Below are 13,360 nucleotides of genomic sequence, written 5' to 3'. Positions count from 1 at the left end.
AAGCATGCATAACTGGCACCAAAAAAATCACAATTTTCAAAACGATTTAATAAAATGACACTAGACATCCAACTGAATATTAATTTTCAGATGTTTTATTTTATTTCTGTATGTATCTACACCCAAAAGAGGACCACATACATTTCGATGTTCAAATATTTCAATTGCATGTAGAAATAAGCCAAGACGAGTCGGCAGTATGCAAGAAAAAAGACATCGGCTTAAATTTCTGATCGTTTAGGAAGTTTCATTCTGAACAGGGGAAGATTCAGGTCACTGATCTTCCTCTGTGCACAGACACCCCAGATCCAGTGGTCATCCATAACAAGTTTAGTTAATTTACACCACACATTTACTTTTACACAAAAGTAAAATGGGGTTGGTCTTAATGCATCCGTAACCACTCCAAAAAGGGTGTCACAGCAGCCAAACCTACGAGTCAATTGAGTTTATGAGATCAAGGAGTTATATAAAGGATGTGCTACAAAAGACACAGCATTTCTCCCATTTAGATATATAGACTGTTCTGTGTCTTATGGTCTTATCTTTCTGGAACTAGAAAATCAAACCTGAGGTGTGCTATATCCAAGACTTGCCAATTGTCCTCTCGCTTTATTCTTGGAGTCCTTGTCTAATTGCACATCACAATCCCCCCCCCCCCCCCCGTAATAAACACAAGCACAGAAGAATCAATTGAGTTGACGCACTTTATTCCTAAAACAGAAGCCGCACCACCCATCGCTGGCACGGCATTCATATATATTTATATATATTGCCGTTTGGTTTTTGTGTCTAAATGTGTGGTATAAAATACTATATACGACAATGTACCTCTTTATTTGAACACAGTGAACTTCATTGCTGTACAAGTCCTCTGCAGCTACAGCTTATAAGCTATAGCTGCAAGTCTTCCAGGCGCAAAGGCCTGGGCATAATTCTCCCTCTACTTCTTCTGTACATTGTAACAATACAAATATTCTGTCCCCATTACAAAAAATAATACTCTAAAAGCAACCTACTGCGACTTTATTCATGTTTCTGGGATTTTTTGTCGTTTTTTTTTATTAAGACGATTACATATATCGTAGACCAATTGCTTTAAAGCAGGAAGGCGATATAAACCTTCTTGATTTTTTCATATATAAAAGAGGTTAAGAAATAAGACAAATTATACATTTAAAAACTTACAATAAATAGATAGATGCAGGCATTTCATTTGGATACAATGTCATCCAAAGGATTAAAAGGGAATTTCAGGTCTTAAAAGGATCCATTCTTGGAGGGGGGGGGGAGAGGGGGGGGGGGGGGGAGTGGCGGCGGGGGGCCCAGATGTCCCTTCTCTTCCAATACTTCAGACTCGTTTCCCCACACGTACAGGCCAATGTCAACATTGCATACACAATGGCAACTGGGGACTTGTCTATCGCTCTCTCTCATTGGCTTCTATTATTTCCAATACAGGATTCAATCCTCTCCCTCTACATGTATGTGTGTGCGTGCGTGTGTGTGTCACAGTGGCAGGAGTTGGCTGAGCTGGTCCGATTACAGCAGGCCCTGGGATCCACTGCCATCCCACGCCGAGGTCCCGTCCCTGTGGTCGTCTTCTGCCGTCGAGCTGGAGTCCCCTCAGGAGCGTCCCCTTCTCCGGTGTCCTCCGCCCCCCCCCCCCCCCCCCTCCTCCTCCCTCCTCAGACTGCCTGTTACAACATGTTCATGATGAAGTTGTACATCTGGTTGAGCACCACAAAGTGGATGGGCAGGCAGGAGCGCCGGTCCTGGGTGGCCGGGTCGCACGTCAGCCAGGAGAGGGCGTTGTACTGCTCCAGCACGAATCTGCAGACAAGAGATAGCGGAAAGGGCCGCACGTTTACTCACGCGCACAGGGAGAGAGACTCGGGCTCTGGGAAGCCCCCCCCCCCCCCCCCCCCCCCCCCCCCCCCCCCCCCCCCCCCCCGTACCTTGAGATGAAATGGGCCGTTAACACGCTTTTCAAAAACAGCTGAATAGGTGTGCGGGCGAGACGGTGAACCGACCAGGGGGGCCCCCCGTCCAATCTAAGGAGGCGTGGGTGTGTTTACCTGAGTACGTCTGAGGTCTGATTGGAGTCGAGGGGGTGGGAGTGTTTGCTGTGCAGCAGCTCGTCTGATTGCACTGAAGACACGTGGAGGTGCAGAGAGGCCTGGGCAGAGGAGGAGGAGGGGAGGGGAGGATCATTGTCAAACTCCAGACATTCTAACAGCGGGGCCAGAGCAGTGATCAGCCAATACACCCTGGCTAAGGGGAATACATCGGAAGGAAGTAGCCAGAAAAAAAAAACGGGGAAAAAAAAACGCCATTCATCTCTGTGACGGCGTATCTACCTCTGGTTTTAGTCAGGGTCGGCCCTGCCAGCACACACGTGAGCGGAGACACACACGCACACGCGCATGCACACACACTTCTAAACCACCACTGGATGTTAATTATTCAACGCTTTCCTTTGCTGGAGAGTGAATCAATAATGGAGGAGTGTGGAGAACACGTCACGTGAGCCCAGGTAGGAAGGACAGACAGACAGACACACAGACAGTCAGACACACAGACAGTCAGACACACAGACAGACACACAGACAGACATGCAGACACACAGACAGACACACAGACAGACAGTCAGACACAGACAAACAGACAGGCAGACAGACACACAGACAGACAGACACATAGACAGGCAGTCAGACAGGCAGGCAGGCAGACAAAGACAGATAGACAGACAAGCAGACAGACAGACAGACAGACAGGCAGGCAGACAGACAGATAGACAGGCAAACCGACGATCATACTTAAAAAGAGATTTAGGGCAATCTCGATCATATAAACATAACTGGATGACTGAACAAGACAGATCCAGCCATATGAAACCAAGACAATGTTAAAGGCACAGTTGACCGTGCACAAAAATGCCTGCAGAGTGAAGTCAGCTGGAGAAGGTAAACATCACGGTACCTTAAGGAAAAGGGGACACTGGTTCTGGGCTTGAGGGCAGGCTGACCAGAACCAGTCAGGTAGTGGGCCGGCTTTGGCTGTGGACACAAAGTAGCCCAGGGCCAGGGGCTGCTGCAGGATGTTGGGGGTCTCCTCATGGGTCTCCATCCTGTCTGCACTCTGGCCCTGCAACACAGGTGGAGAGGGGGGGAGGGGTTAGATGGGAGGTAAGCAGACAGCAGACATAATCCTTGGTTATTTCTGACTGGAGAGAAGGTGTCAGGGTCTTCCGTGTGTGTGTGCCTGCCTTGCTGCCGTCTCCTCCGTGGTGGTACTGGGAGCCTGGGGAGTGGACGGGCGAGGTGGTGGGCGAGGCTGGCAGGATATTGATGATGTCTGGGTCTACAAGGTCATTCTCCTGGTCCAGCAGGTCGAAGATGCCCATGACCTCCCCCGATTCTGGAGACCCCCCCAAAAAATAATTATGCGAGTGAGTGACAAGTGTCAAGAAGTCAACAACAAAAAAACAACACCCGTTTCTGCAACACCACTGCACAGTTGTATTCTCATTTTGGGATTTTTCCGTGAGGACACGTCGCTTCTCCCCTGCTATGGGGTGTGATGTGACTCCTACCCTGTCCAGATGGGAAGGATGAAGGGGGGGGGGGGGAGGCGGAGACTCACCCGTGGTGGCGTTGAAGGCGATGTCGATGTTGGTGTCAGTAGTGTAGTTGGAGCTGGCCACCTGGACGAAGGCGGAGGTGGGGAACACCAGGATGTGGGTGCAGGACGTGTCCTGCGGCGTGCTCAGCTGGGACGTCTGCATGTTCAGGGTGGTGCTGCGGCCAAATACGGAGCCCGTCGACACCGAGTCTGCAGAGAGAGAGAGAGAGGGCAAAAGAGAGGGAGAAAGAGAGAGGGAGAGTGAGACAGGGAGAGAGAGAGGGAGAGAGAGGGAGAAAGAGAGGGTGAAAGAGAGAGGGAGAAAGAGAGGGCGAAAGAGAGCGAGAGAGAGAGAGAAGGAAAGAGAGAGGGAGAGAGAGAGAGAGACAGGGCGAAACAGAGGGAGAGAGCGAAAGAGAGGGAGAGAGAGAGAGCAAAAGAGAGGGAGAGAGAGGGAGAAAGAGAGGGCGAGAGAGAGAGAGTCTGGTCAGTGATACATTCACATCCCGATCCATTATGTGCATTCAGCACACACACACAGTCAGCGGCTGTAATTGGCACGTTCTAATAATCCATTAGTCCCCTTATGTACAACGTTCACATTGTCCGCCGAGTGCTGACTGGTGTAAATCCCCCCTCTTTCTAACGTAGCCATCCATTATCCCCTTAAACACTTTGTCTGTAAATCTGTATTAAACGTGTGTTCGGGAGGAAGGCCAGCCCTCCACTCGGTTCTCCAAATCAGACCGGCAGCTGTGGCTGATCTCTGTGGACCAGAGGGCTGCTGGGAGGAGGCCACACGGGCGGGCCTCCTCCCAGCCCAGGGCCTCCTCCCAACCCAGGGCCTCCTCCCAGCCCAGGGGCCTCCTCCCAGCCCAGGGTCCTCCTCCCAGTCCAGGGGCCTCCTCCCAGCCCAGGGGCCTCCTCCCAGTCCAGGGGCCTCCTCCCAGCCAGGGGGGCCTATGCCACGCAGCTCCAGCCCTGTCACCACCCAAAATAAACCCCCATCGATCAGGCGCTCCATCACATCAAGACAAAAATCGATGGGAGGCTCGGAAACCTGTGCTTTATGAGCGCGAGGAACACGGTTCCTGGAGCCATCCATCTGAGCGCGATGAGGGAGAGACATGCGTTATGATAGCTGCCGCCATCCATCACACACACACACGTCAGAACCGGCACTCCCTGTGGTGCACCGTCATAGGAAGAGGAGGCTGGAAGTTATTATTGTACAGACGGGCAAGATATTTTTAGTGTGTTTACAGCAGCAACACGCGCGCGCGGGCGGGCACGCACACACAAAGGAAGACAAACTACCTGGCATGATGACAAAGGAGCCCTGGGGCTCCATGGCGACCAGACATGCGCTGAGGATGCTGGGAGTGTCGGAGGCGGAGATGCCGCACATGCGACACATCTCTTTGAGCCGGCGGCTGAGGGACTGCAGGTTCCTCCTGCTCAGCAGAATGCTCCAGTCTGGAACACGCACGGAACGCACAAGGAACAGTGACGTCAGTGTTTTCGCGTCGAACAGCATCTCCGACACAACGGATGATAAATTGGGGGTCGGTCCCCTCAAAAAAGGCCTGGGTGAATTCACGCCTTTACCTTTCAACTCCCCGTGTCCCATTCGGCCCAGTCGGCCAATCACCACCCTCCACGGCACCGATGTCATCTGCACCAGCCCTAAGCACCAATCCCACAGCTTCTGCAAGCCCAACCGACGAGCGGAGCCTTTTTTCCTCCGCGCCCTGGGGGAGAAAAACACACACACACACACACACATGGTCACACACTGAACAACAGCGACTGAGCATCTGTGACAAGCTCAAGCCCAAATGCCATACATGTGGGAAGAACGTTTGATCAAAATTGCGAGCTGCGCGGGTCTGCTATTAAACACATTCCGGCAGTCTGGAGACGATAGGGTGAGGAGGAGGAGGAGAGGCCAGACCCACCTGTTGGGCACGTCAATGCTGATGATGCAGGTCTCCAGCAGCTCGCCGTACAGGTCCGTGCAGGTGGCCAGGAGCCAGCGCTGGTCATGTGACAGGCAGTAGCCCACGAAGAGCACGTTGTACTTCTGGGCCGCCTCGCCGAACGTCTCGCCCAGCTCCGCCTGCTTGTCCTTGACCGGCGCCAGGATGAAGGGGGGGGTGTACAGGCGCGGGCATTCCGGTCGCTGGGGTGTGGGGGTGGGGGAGAGAACAGAGGTCAGAGAGTCGAGTTGGGTGGAATGTAACTTTATCTAGTGCCGGCCCACAGCATGTTACACTGAGACATGGACTCGTTCATTTCTCTTTATTGACATTTGAACACAGCCACGTTGGTGTCACTTCTAGTCCCAGCCATATCTAACTGGTACCACATTCCAACAGGGGTGGACTGGAGGGTTGTGTGTGGTGTGTCGTCGAGTGCGTCGAGGCTAGAATGTAGAGAGTGCATTGGGACAGTGTCTGGGATTGGGTCTTAGTCTGAAACTCCCTCTGTCTAAACCTACACGCTGTATCCCATTAGGAAGGTCTCACAGAGCTAGCCAAGCAGATAATAGAAAGAAAACTCCAGAAGGTTGGGAAGTTTCCAAGTCTACAAGGGTTAGTGTAATACTCTCCAGCTCCCTGCCCTCTGTTCCACCTCTCTGACACACCAAACACAGCTGGAATAAAGGACCGGGCGAGGTCGGGCTAAGGGTTCGCTTGAGCTATTGAGCTAACGGTAATACCTCAGCCTGACAGAAGCTATTCGTAGCCGGCCTTGTGTTAGCATGCTAACAAAGCTAACACCTAAAAAAAGGTTGTTACTCCACTACCAATTCAGTCCATCCATCAGGATTAGCAATGCTAACGTTGCCGACACGTCAGTGGTGCTTACCTCGGGGCTTTTCAGTGCCGTGTCGATGGCTAGGCCGGGCCCGAAGCCTGTCAGTGATTTGACGTTCGTGGAGGCGGGGAGGGGTCGCCGGCACTGGGAGAACACGGAGAAGGCGAGCGACTTGAGGTGCTGCACGTAGATGTGACGCTCCTCGTTCCTGACTGGCTGGAGCAGGTACTGGCATGGAATGATCTGGGAAGAGACGGCGGGGGCACACAGATTAAACACAAGGGGGGGGGGGGGGGGGGGGGGGGGGAACGGACAGCAGTAACCGAAAGCGTGTTTGGGCTCCACTGCTCTACGAGGCGCATCGAGGGAGCAGCTGAAAGGCCTGAAGGACGTTTGAGCGGACGTTGTAGCGCTTGCTCCTCGGCCAGGCCCACCGTACCTGCACAGAGATGGAGTTGCGGATGTGCGGGGGCAGGATCTGGAGCATCTCCAGGTAGCAGCGCAGCAGGCCCAGCGTCCACACGCTGGAGTGGGCCGGCCCGCCGCCTCCCTCGGGCTCCTCGTAGGTGAACGGGTCCACGATGTAAACCACGATGGCCGGGGGATACGTGATGGCGTGGGACTCCCCGTCCGTGGGCACGCCCACCTTGTCTCTCTCCATGGTGCTGGGGGGGGGGGGAGGTGGGGAGGAGAGAAGATGGAGAGGGGTTAGGATGACATCAGAATCATGCTGAAGGAATGACGAGCTGCCAACATAGCAGCGTCTGGTCGGCGTTTGAGCAAACTAGATTTGTTTTCCTCTCACATGAATCAGTGTCAGCTTGGCTTGTGTGTGTGTGTGCGGTGTTGTACCTCTCTGGGGCTTCCGTGGGCCCCTGGGCCTGGCTGGTGGAGCCGTCCCCAGGGAGGCCTGGGTTCTGGGCTCCAGCCTGCTGGCCCAGCTGCCCCCCCTGGTTCTGGCTCGGCCCGCCGCTCATGCCCCCGAACGGAGGGAACGAGCTGGGCTTGGTCGACTGCATCCCGCTGCCCGCCTGGGCGGAGGACGCCGTCGAGCTGTTGGCACTGTTGGCTCCGCCCGCGCCAGACTGGCTACTGCTGTTGGGGAGGGAGGCGGAGCCTCCTGAGGTCACTGAGCTTTGGGGGCCGGCCGGGTTGGACGACGAGGAGGAAGATTGCGTGGACGAGGATTGGCTGGATGAGGGTGGGGGGGTGGGCTGCATGAGTAGGGAGCTGTCTAATGGCTGAGAGGCGAGGTATGGAGCTGAGGAGAGAGGAAGAGGCCGTTAGGAAACACTGACGTCGACAAAAGGGCTTGTCCTCGTTATCAGAGTGGCCTCTAGGGGCCGACAGAGAGCCGAGGGGTTCCGCTAACAAGACAGACACACGTCTCTCTCCCAGACGGTCGGTGGGACCCACCAAGGTCGTGGCGGCACACTTGTGCGTAGAGCTTGAGCTTGGCGAAGGCATCGCTGTTGCCGCTGGCGGCCTTGAGGAACCAATCGCTGACCGGCTGCTCCGACAGCTTTTTGGCAGCGGCTCCGCCCACTCGAACGATGCCATCTGGGTGGCCTTTGGAGATTGGCCGATGCTGGCCCAGACGACACGACTGCAAGCGACAAAACAGGAAGGAACAATTCAGCGACTGCAAGGACTGACGTGAGTGAGTGAGCGAGTTAGTGATGAGGGAGAGGCTCGCCAATAATTCATCGTGGGAACCAGGCAGAGTAGATGAGAAGTTAATTCAGGCCAATCAATACTGGAGGATGGGGAGGGGTCACCTCTAATTAAACCAATCAGGGGACAAAACAGCACACTTCCACATAAGAGGCATTGACTTCCAATTAAGCGTTCCCCGGCCCAATGTCAATCCAATTGCAACACTATTCCCGATCTTCATGGGGGGACGGACTCTCGTCCTACCTCGTAGACGGCGGTGAGGTCTCTGAAGAAGCTCTTGGCTCCGCTGAGGAGGGCCTCGTTGTCGGGGCAGACCACCAGGTAGCCCACGTCCCTGTGGGACCCAAAGGGGTCCAGCAGCAGCTTCTCCCAGTAGGGCAGGCCGAACGGGGAGAGCACCACAAAGTCGTACTCGTAGCCCACCAGGAAGGTGGGGATGGGCAGGGGCTCCGGAGACTCGTCTGTGCCTGAAGAGGGGGTCAAGTGACGAGGGGGTTGAGGAAGGGGGGAAAGTGGAGAGGAGAGGGAGGAGGTGGAAAAAGGATTTAGAGAGTAGAGAGAAGAGGAGAAAGGAGTGCAGTAGAGAGAAAGAGTAGGTAGGGAGAAGGGGGGGTGGAGAGAAGGGGGGAATGTGTGAGTAAGTACTTAACACAGCCATCGCCATCCACCTTTCAGAGAAAGAGTGGAAGACAGAGAGAGAGAGAGAGAGAGAGAGAGAGAGAGAGAGCGAGAGAGAGAGAGAGAGAGAGAGAGAGAGAGAGAGAGGAGCAAATTGAGCCCCAGAGGCCGCGCCCCATAGAGCAGACATCTGGAGAACAGGGGCTGGCAATGGGCTTCCTATTGATCTGCCAGCACACATAAGCAGCAGCATCTGCTGGCCCACACACACACACTCGTGCGACTACAAGTCCCATGAAACCACGCGCATCCCATGTGAAAGCGTGTCTCCAGCAGAGTACGCAGTGCCTCCCCCCCCCCCCCGCTCTGGCGCCTGGCTTACCGTAGGAGCCCCGTCCCGCCATCTTGTGGAACTGCTGCCAGGTGAGCGGGCCCTGGACGCCCCAGGAGCGCACGCTCCTCTTCTTCTGGATGGCGTCCTGCAGCACGGGCTGGAGCGACAGCAGCACGCGGAGGATGTCCTGCGAGCACAGCGCGCTCACGTCCACCGCTGGCGGGGGGGGAAAGGGGAAAGACAAGCAAAGGGGGTGAGGGAAAGACCGTGGGCGCGCTCAGGAGCGACGACCTCTTAGATACGGGAGGATTTCTGATTCCCGTCTTCAACGACGGCTGTCGGGGGGGGGGGGGGGGGGGGGGGTCGAGGATCCGGAGAGGTTCCTTACCGTTCTGTTTGGACCAGTGGTGCAGACAGGTGCTCTTCACCAGCGCCTCGTCCACCTTTCCCCCGGACATGTTGTCCATGAACTGCCTGCCGTGCTCCAGGGCCATGTAGCAGTCGCTGTGGTAGTCCCTCTCCTCCACCCGCACGCAGGCGGGCACGGGCGCCCCCGCCGAGCCCCGCGCCGCCAGGCTGTCGGCCTCCACGCTGGCGATGGGCGAGAAGGGGTTGGTGCACTGGTCCTGCAGCAGCAGGATGAGCTCGTCGGGCACGCGCTCGCCCCGCCCGCCGCCGCCCGCCCGCTCCAGCGACGAGAGGCGCAGCGCCTCGAAGCGCTTCTCCGCCTCGCGGCTCACGTCCGAGCTGCGCCCGATGATGTCCAGCTCGTCCTCCAGGAAGAGGCCCGAGCCGTTGCCGTAGCGCCGGTTGACCACGGCGCTGAAGCCGCACGTGCACGGGTACTGCGCCTCGCCGGCCGGGTCGCTCAGGTACACGCCCACGTCGGCGCCCTTGATGTTCATGTTGCACACGCAGATGCAGCAGCTGTCGAAGTTGCAGTCCTTGAAGAGGTTCATGACCGACTCGGAGAGGATGAGGGTGACGTAGAGGCTGTGGGCCTCAGGGACGGAGGACACGGTGGCCGGCTCCACCGAGTTGAGGGGCCGGCACGTGGACGGCGTGGAGGCGGGCGAGTACAGGTCCGAGTTCTCGTACTTGAGCGAGCCCTGGACGCTGGCGGGCCCGCGGGGCGTGCGGGGGCGTGCGAGGGGTGCGCGGCGTGGGGGCCGAGAAGCGCGGCGTGGCCGGCGAGGGCAGGATGCCGGCGTTGCTGTTGCTGGGCGGGGCGCTGTTGGACATGAAGGGGGTGTGGGTCTGGGGGGTGTAGCTCTGACTGTAGTCCTGGTCCATGGCGCTGCCCACGCTGGGGATGTTGCTGAGGCGGGAGGGAGAGAGGACAGGAGTCACACACACACACACACAGCCTAGCCCTGAGACAGACCAGAACTGGGCATGACGACATCCCAGAGCACATACCTGGCTGTTTTGAGAGAGGAAAAGCTCTTTACATCAGTAACGAATATCAGTATGCAAACAATGATTTTCTCTATGCCCCCCCCCCATCCCCTCCCCCACCCTCGTTTCTGTAAATAGGTCAACTACCCTGGGACTCCTGGGGCACGTCAACTTTCACAAGGGCGGGAGAGCAGAGCCCAGCTCAGACGCCTGACTGCGTGCCTAGGTGCGCAAATGCAGCAGAGAGAGAGAGAGAGAGAGAGAGACACACAGAGAGAGAGAGAGAGAGAGAGACACAGAGAGAGAGACACAGAGAGACACAGAGAGAGAGAGAGCGCTGCCATTTGAACAAGCACACTTCGTGAGGGAGTCTATTTTAGGGCAGACGAGCAGCTGTGAAGAGAGAGAGAGAGACAGTCACCCGGGGAGGGAGAGAGAGAGAGAGAGGGATGAAGAGATGAAGAGACAGAGAGAGAAGGAAAGACAGAGAGAAAGAGAACAGGCTGTCCCCGCCATACGTGGGGGATCGACCCTTGGTGGACCCTAAGCCAGGCCGCGGCGCCTCTCTCTGTCTCTCTCTCTCTTTGTCTCTCTCGTCTCTCCTCAGGCAGGTTAAGTACCCGGGGCCATAAAAGCAGCCTGACCAGCTTAGAAACGGCTTTCCCAGGACTCCTTTCCAGCCTGGGACTTTATAGCCAGTCTTAGCACTCAGCAGACGCCCTGCCGTGCAGCCAGGAGACATCCCCTAGTACCCCCTCCTCCGAGCTCAACCCCCCCACACACCCCTTTCCGCTAACCCCTCCTTCCGAACCCTGAGACACAGACCCGGCCAAGTCGCCAGGCTCTCCCCGCTGCCCGCTTAAGACGAGAGGTAGCGTTCCGGGAAGGGGCCCCGGTCTGTCCGTCTGTCACGCGGTCAGTCCGTCGGGAGGGTCGCTGGGGGGGGGGGGGGGTGCGGGAGAGCAACGGCCGTGCGGGGAGGGGCACGCGCATCGTAATCCTCATCACCCATCAAGCGAGGATGTTTTACCCATCCACTCTCCTGCTCTGCCTCCATCAGCCACGCATGAGAAATGGGACAGGCTCCTCGGGGTGTGTGTGTGTGTGTGGTGTGTGGTGTGTGAGTGTGTGTGTGGTGTGTGAGTGTGTGCAGGCGTGTGCTCCCCAGCAGGCCTGCCACTGCCTATCCTGTAAGTCTAAATGACACTGCTGCCCGGGCACCCCTCAGCCCAGATGAGCGTGGCCAATCGTAAAGAATCCCTGGGAGTCGGGTGGAGAGAATCTCCATTGGTTCCACAGGCTTTAGCGGGAGATGGTCCTCACTCATTCTGCCTGGCTGGCGGGTGGGTGGGGCTGGGGAGAGGGGCTCCTAGAGAGAGCAACTGGAAGGTACACATGGGGTACCTCCATAATAACGCCTGGAAAGCGGAATGCACATTCCTTACTTTGTCGGGGTGGATGGTGGGGGGGGGGGGGGTTAGCATTTTGTTTCGAATAGTGGCATAGTGACAGACTGTCACACCGCTAACCAGCCCCCCCACGACCCCCCCCCCCCCCCCCACTCCATATTAATGTCAACTGAGACGGGTGGACGCGGGTCCCTGTGGGGCCCCGGTCCTCTGGCCTCACCTGTCCTTGTTGAGGAAGGTCATGGCGGGCGCAGGAGCGAGCAGCTCCAGCTTGCCCACCGTCCAGCTGGGCCGGTAGCTGCACTCGTCCGGCAGCTTGATGGGGGGCAGACACTGGCTGGGCAGGGTCTTGAGGGGGGCGAACATGGAGCAGCCCACGAACGCCTGGCACAGCTCGGGCTTGTACACGAACGAGAAGTCCTGGGGGGGGGGGGGGGGGGGGGGGGGGGAGAAAGGGAGGGGGGCAGAGGTGAGTTGGGATGGGGCTAACTGTGTGTGTGGGGGTGTCTGGGTGGGAGGGGGGACGGGGTAAACCAGGGGGGGCCAACCCACCTTGACCTCCGAGGGCTTGGGACTGCAGAAGCTCTCCTCCACCTCGATCTTGAAGTGGCCCCCCAGGGCCGACGTGCCGTCCAGGGAGGTGAGGCCCGTGCCGGCCTCCATGCTGCCGTACTCCTTGCTGCCCATGTTCATGGGGGAGTAGCCCATGATGTGCTGCTCCAGGGAGGGCGGCGTGGGGAACATCTGCAGGTGCAGGTCTGCCGAACCTGGATGGGGGAAGGGTGGGGAAGGGTGGGAAGAGAGGGTGGGGTTATGGAGTGACACCAGCAGAACCATAGCGCCATGGGATTCCCACCGCTAATGTTAACAACAGTTTAGACTCCCTGATCCATACTATTCGGGCTAGAACTGTGTGCGCAGACAGCTGTCGACGCTAAACACAGATGGAGAACTCGACACTTGGTCCTGACCCCAGACTCAGAAACTGCTCGACCGGGAAACTGGAGTCTGGCCGGTGCAGTCAAACACACCACCACTAGGTGGCGTGTGGTGTGCGAGAGCCGCCCCCACCCCCCCCCCCCCCCCCCCCCCCCCGCCCCTCCGGCGCCCAAGTGGTGCCGTCGAAAGTGGTGAGTGAACCGCTTGAGGCTTCGTTAGGAACTGAATGGATATTGAAAAGCTTCTGGTTGCCAAGAGTGTGCAGGACGGATTCTGCATCCGGGTCTCGCTGTTCCCGAGCACAGGGACTGGGTGTCATTAGAAAGTGGTTAGAGGGGGGGAGTGGCCAATGTTGGACCAGTGCTTAAGGGCAGGGTGGTCCCCCGGGCACTGGGCTGGGAGGCAAGCTGGCTGGCTAGTTGGCTAGCTGATTGGTTGGCTGTCATGCTAGCTAGTTGGCTGGCTGGTGTGGCCAATGTTGGACCAGTGCTTAAGGGCAGGGTGGTCCCCCGGGCACTGGGCTGGGAGGCAAGCTGGCTGG

The 13,360-nt window shown here is 57.2% G+C and overlaps 2 protein-coding genes across 2 annotated transcripts; both read right to left on the bottom strand.

Moving 5' to 3' along the window:
- Positions 1–693: 693 nt before the first annotated feature.
- Positions 694–10,132, bottom strand: LOC124467771 (mediator of RNA polymerase II transcription subunit 13-like). Its single transcript, XM_047020193.1, has 15 exons — positions 9,462–10,132; positions 9,122–9,289; positions 8,365–8,588; positions 7,861–8,050; positions 7,297–7,705; positions 6,884–7,109; positions 6,496–6,687; positions 5,583–5,806; positions 5,233–5,375; positions 4,942–5,100; positions 3,646–3,834; positions 3,269–3,420; positions 2,983–3,147; positions 2,079–2,179; positions 694–1,833 (listed from the first exon to the last, which is right to left on the bottom strand). Exons 1-15 carry the CDS (start codon positions 10,030–10,032, stop codon positions 1,701–1,703), a joined length of 3,246 nt encoding a protein of 1,081 aa, XP_046876149.1. The 5' UTR covers positions 10,033–10,132; the 3' UTR covers positions 694–1,700.
- LOC124467772 (mediator of RNA polymerase II transcription subunit 13-like) lies at positions 10,076–12,939 on the bottom strand. The gene is made up of 3 exons (XM_047020194.1): positions 12,433–12,939; positions 12,101–12,300; positions 10,076–10,391 (listed from the first exon to the last, which is right to left on the bottom strand). The coding sequence occupies exons 1-3, from the start codon at positions 12,715–12,717 to the stop codon at positions 10,076–10,078; spliced, it is 801 nt and encodes a 266-aa protein (XP_046876150.1). The 5' UTR covers positions 12,718–12,939.
- Between the last annotated feature and the right edge of the window lie 421 nt (positions 12,940–13,360).

This window comes from Hypomesus transpacificus, chromosome 5, assembly GCF_021917145.1.
Source record: "Hypomesus transpacificus isolate Combined female chromosome 5, fHypTra1, whole genome shotgun sequence".
NCBI lineage: Eukaryota > Metazoa > Chordata > Actinopteri > Osmeriformes > Osmeridae > Hypomesus > Hypomesus transpacificus.
Note: the sequence above shows the minus strand (reverse complement) of the source record. Positions and strands in the feature narration are given on the sequence as shown.

Bases quoted from the DNA above. Each gene is read 5' to 3' on its own strand.
- LOC124467772 (XM_047020194.1), bottom strand. From the start codon at position 12,717: ATGGTTCTGCTGGTGTCACTCCATAACCCCACCCTCTCTTCCCACCCT. The intron at 12,301-12,432 runs GTGGGTTGGCCC...CCCCCCCCCCAG, and splicing joins CCAAGCCCTCGGAGGTCAAG to GACTTCTCGTTCGTGTACAA. The intron at 10,392-12,100 runs GTGAGGCCAGAG...CTCCCGCCTCAG, and splicing joins ACCTTCCTCAACAAGGACAG to CAACATCCCCAGCGTGGGCA.
- LOC124467771 (XM_047020193.1), bottom strand. From the start codon at position 10,032: ATGAACCTCTTCAAGGACTGCAACTTCGACAGCTGCTGCATCTGCGTG. The intron at 9,290-9,461 runs GTAAGGAACCTC...CCCCCCCGCCAG, and splicing joins CCACTGGTCCAAACAGAACG to CGGTGGACGTGAGCGCGCTG. The intron at 2,180-2,982 runs GTACCGTGATGT...TCCTCTGCCCAG, and splicing joins AGTGTCCCCTTTTCCTTAAG to GCCTCTCTGCACCTCCACGT.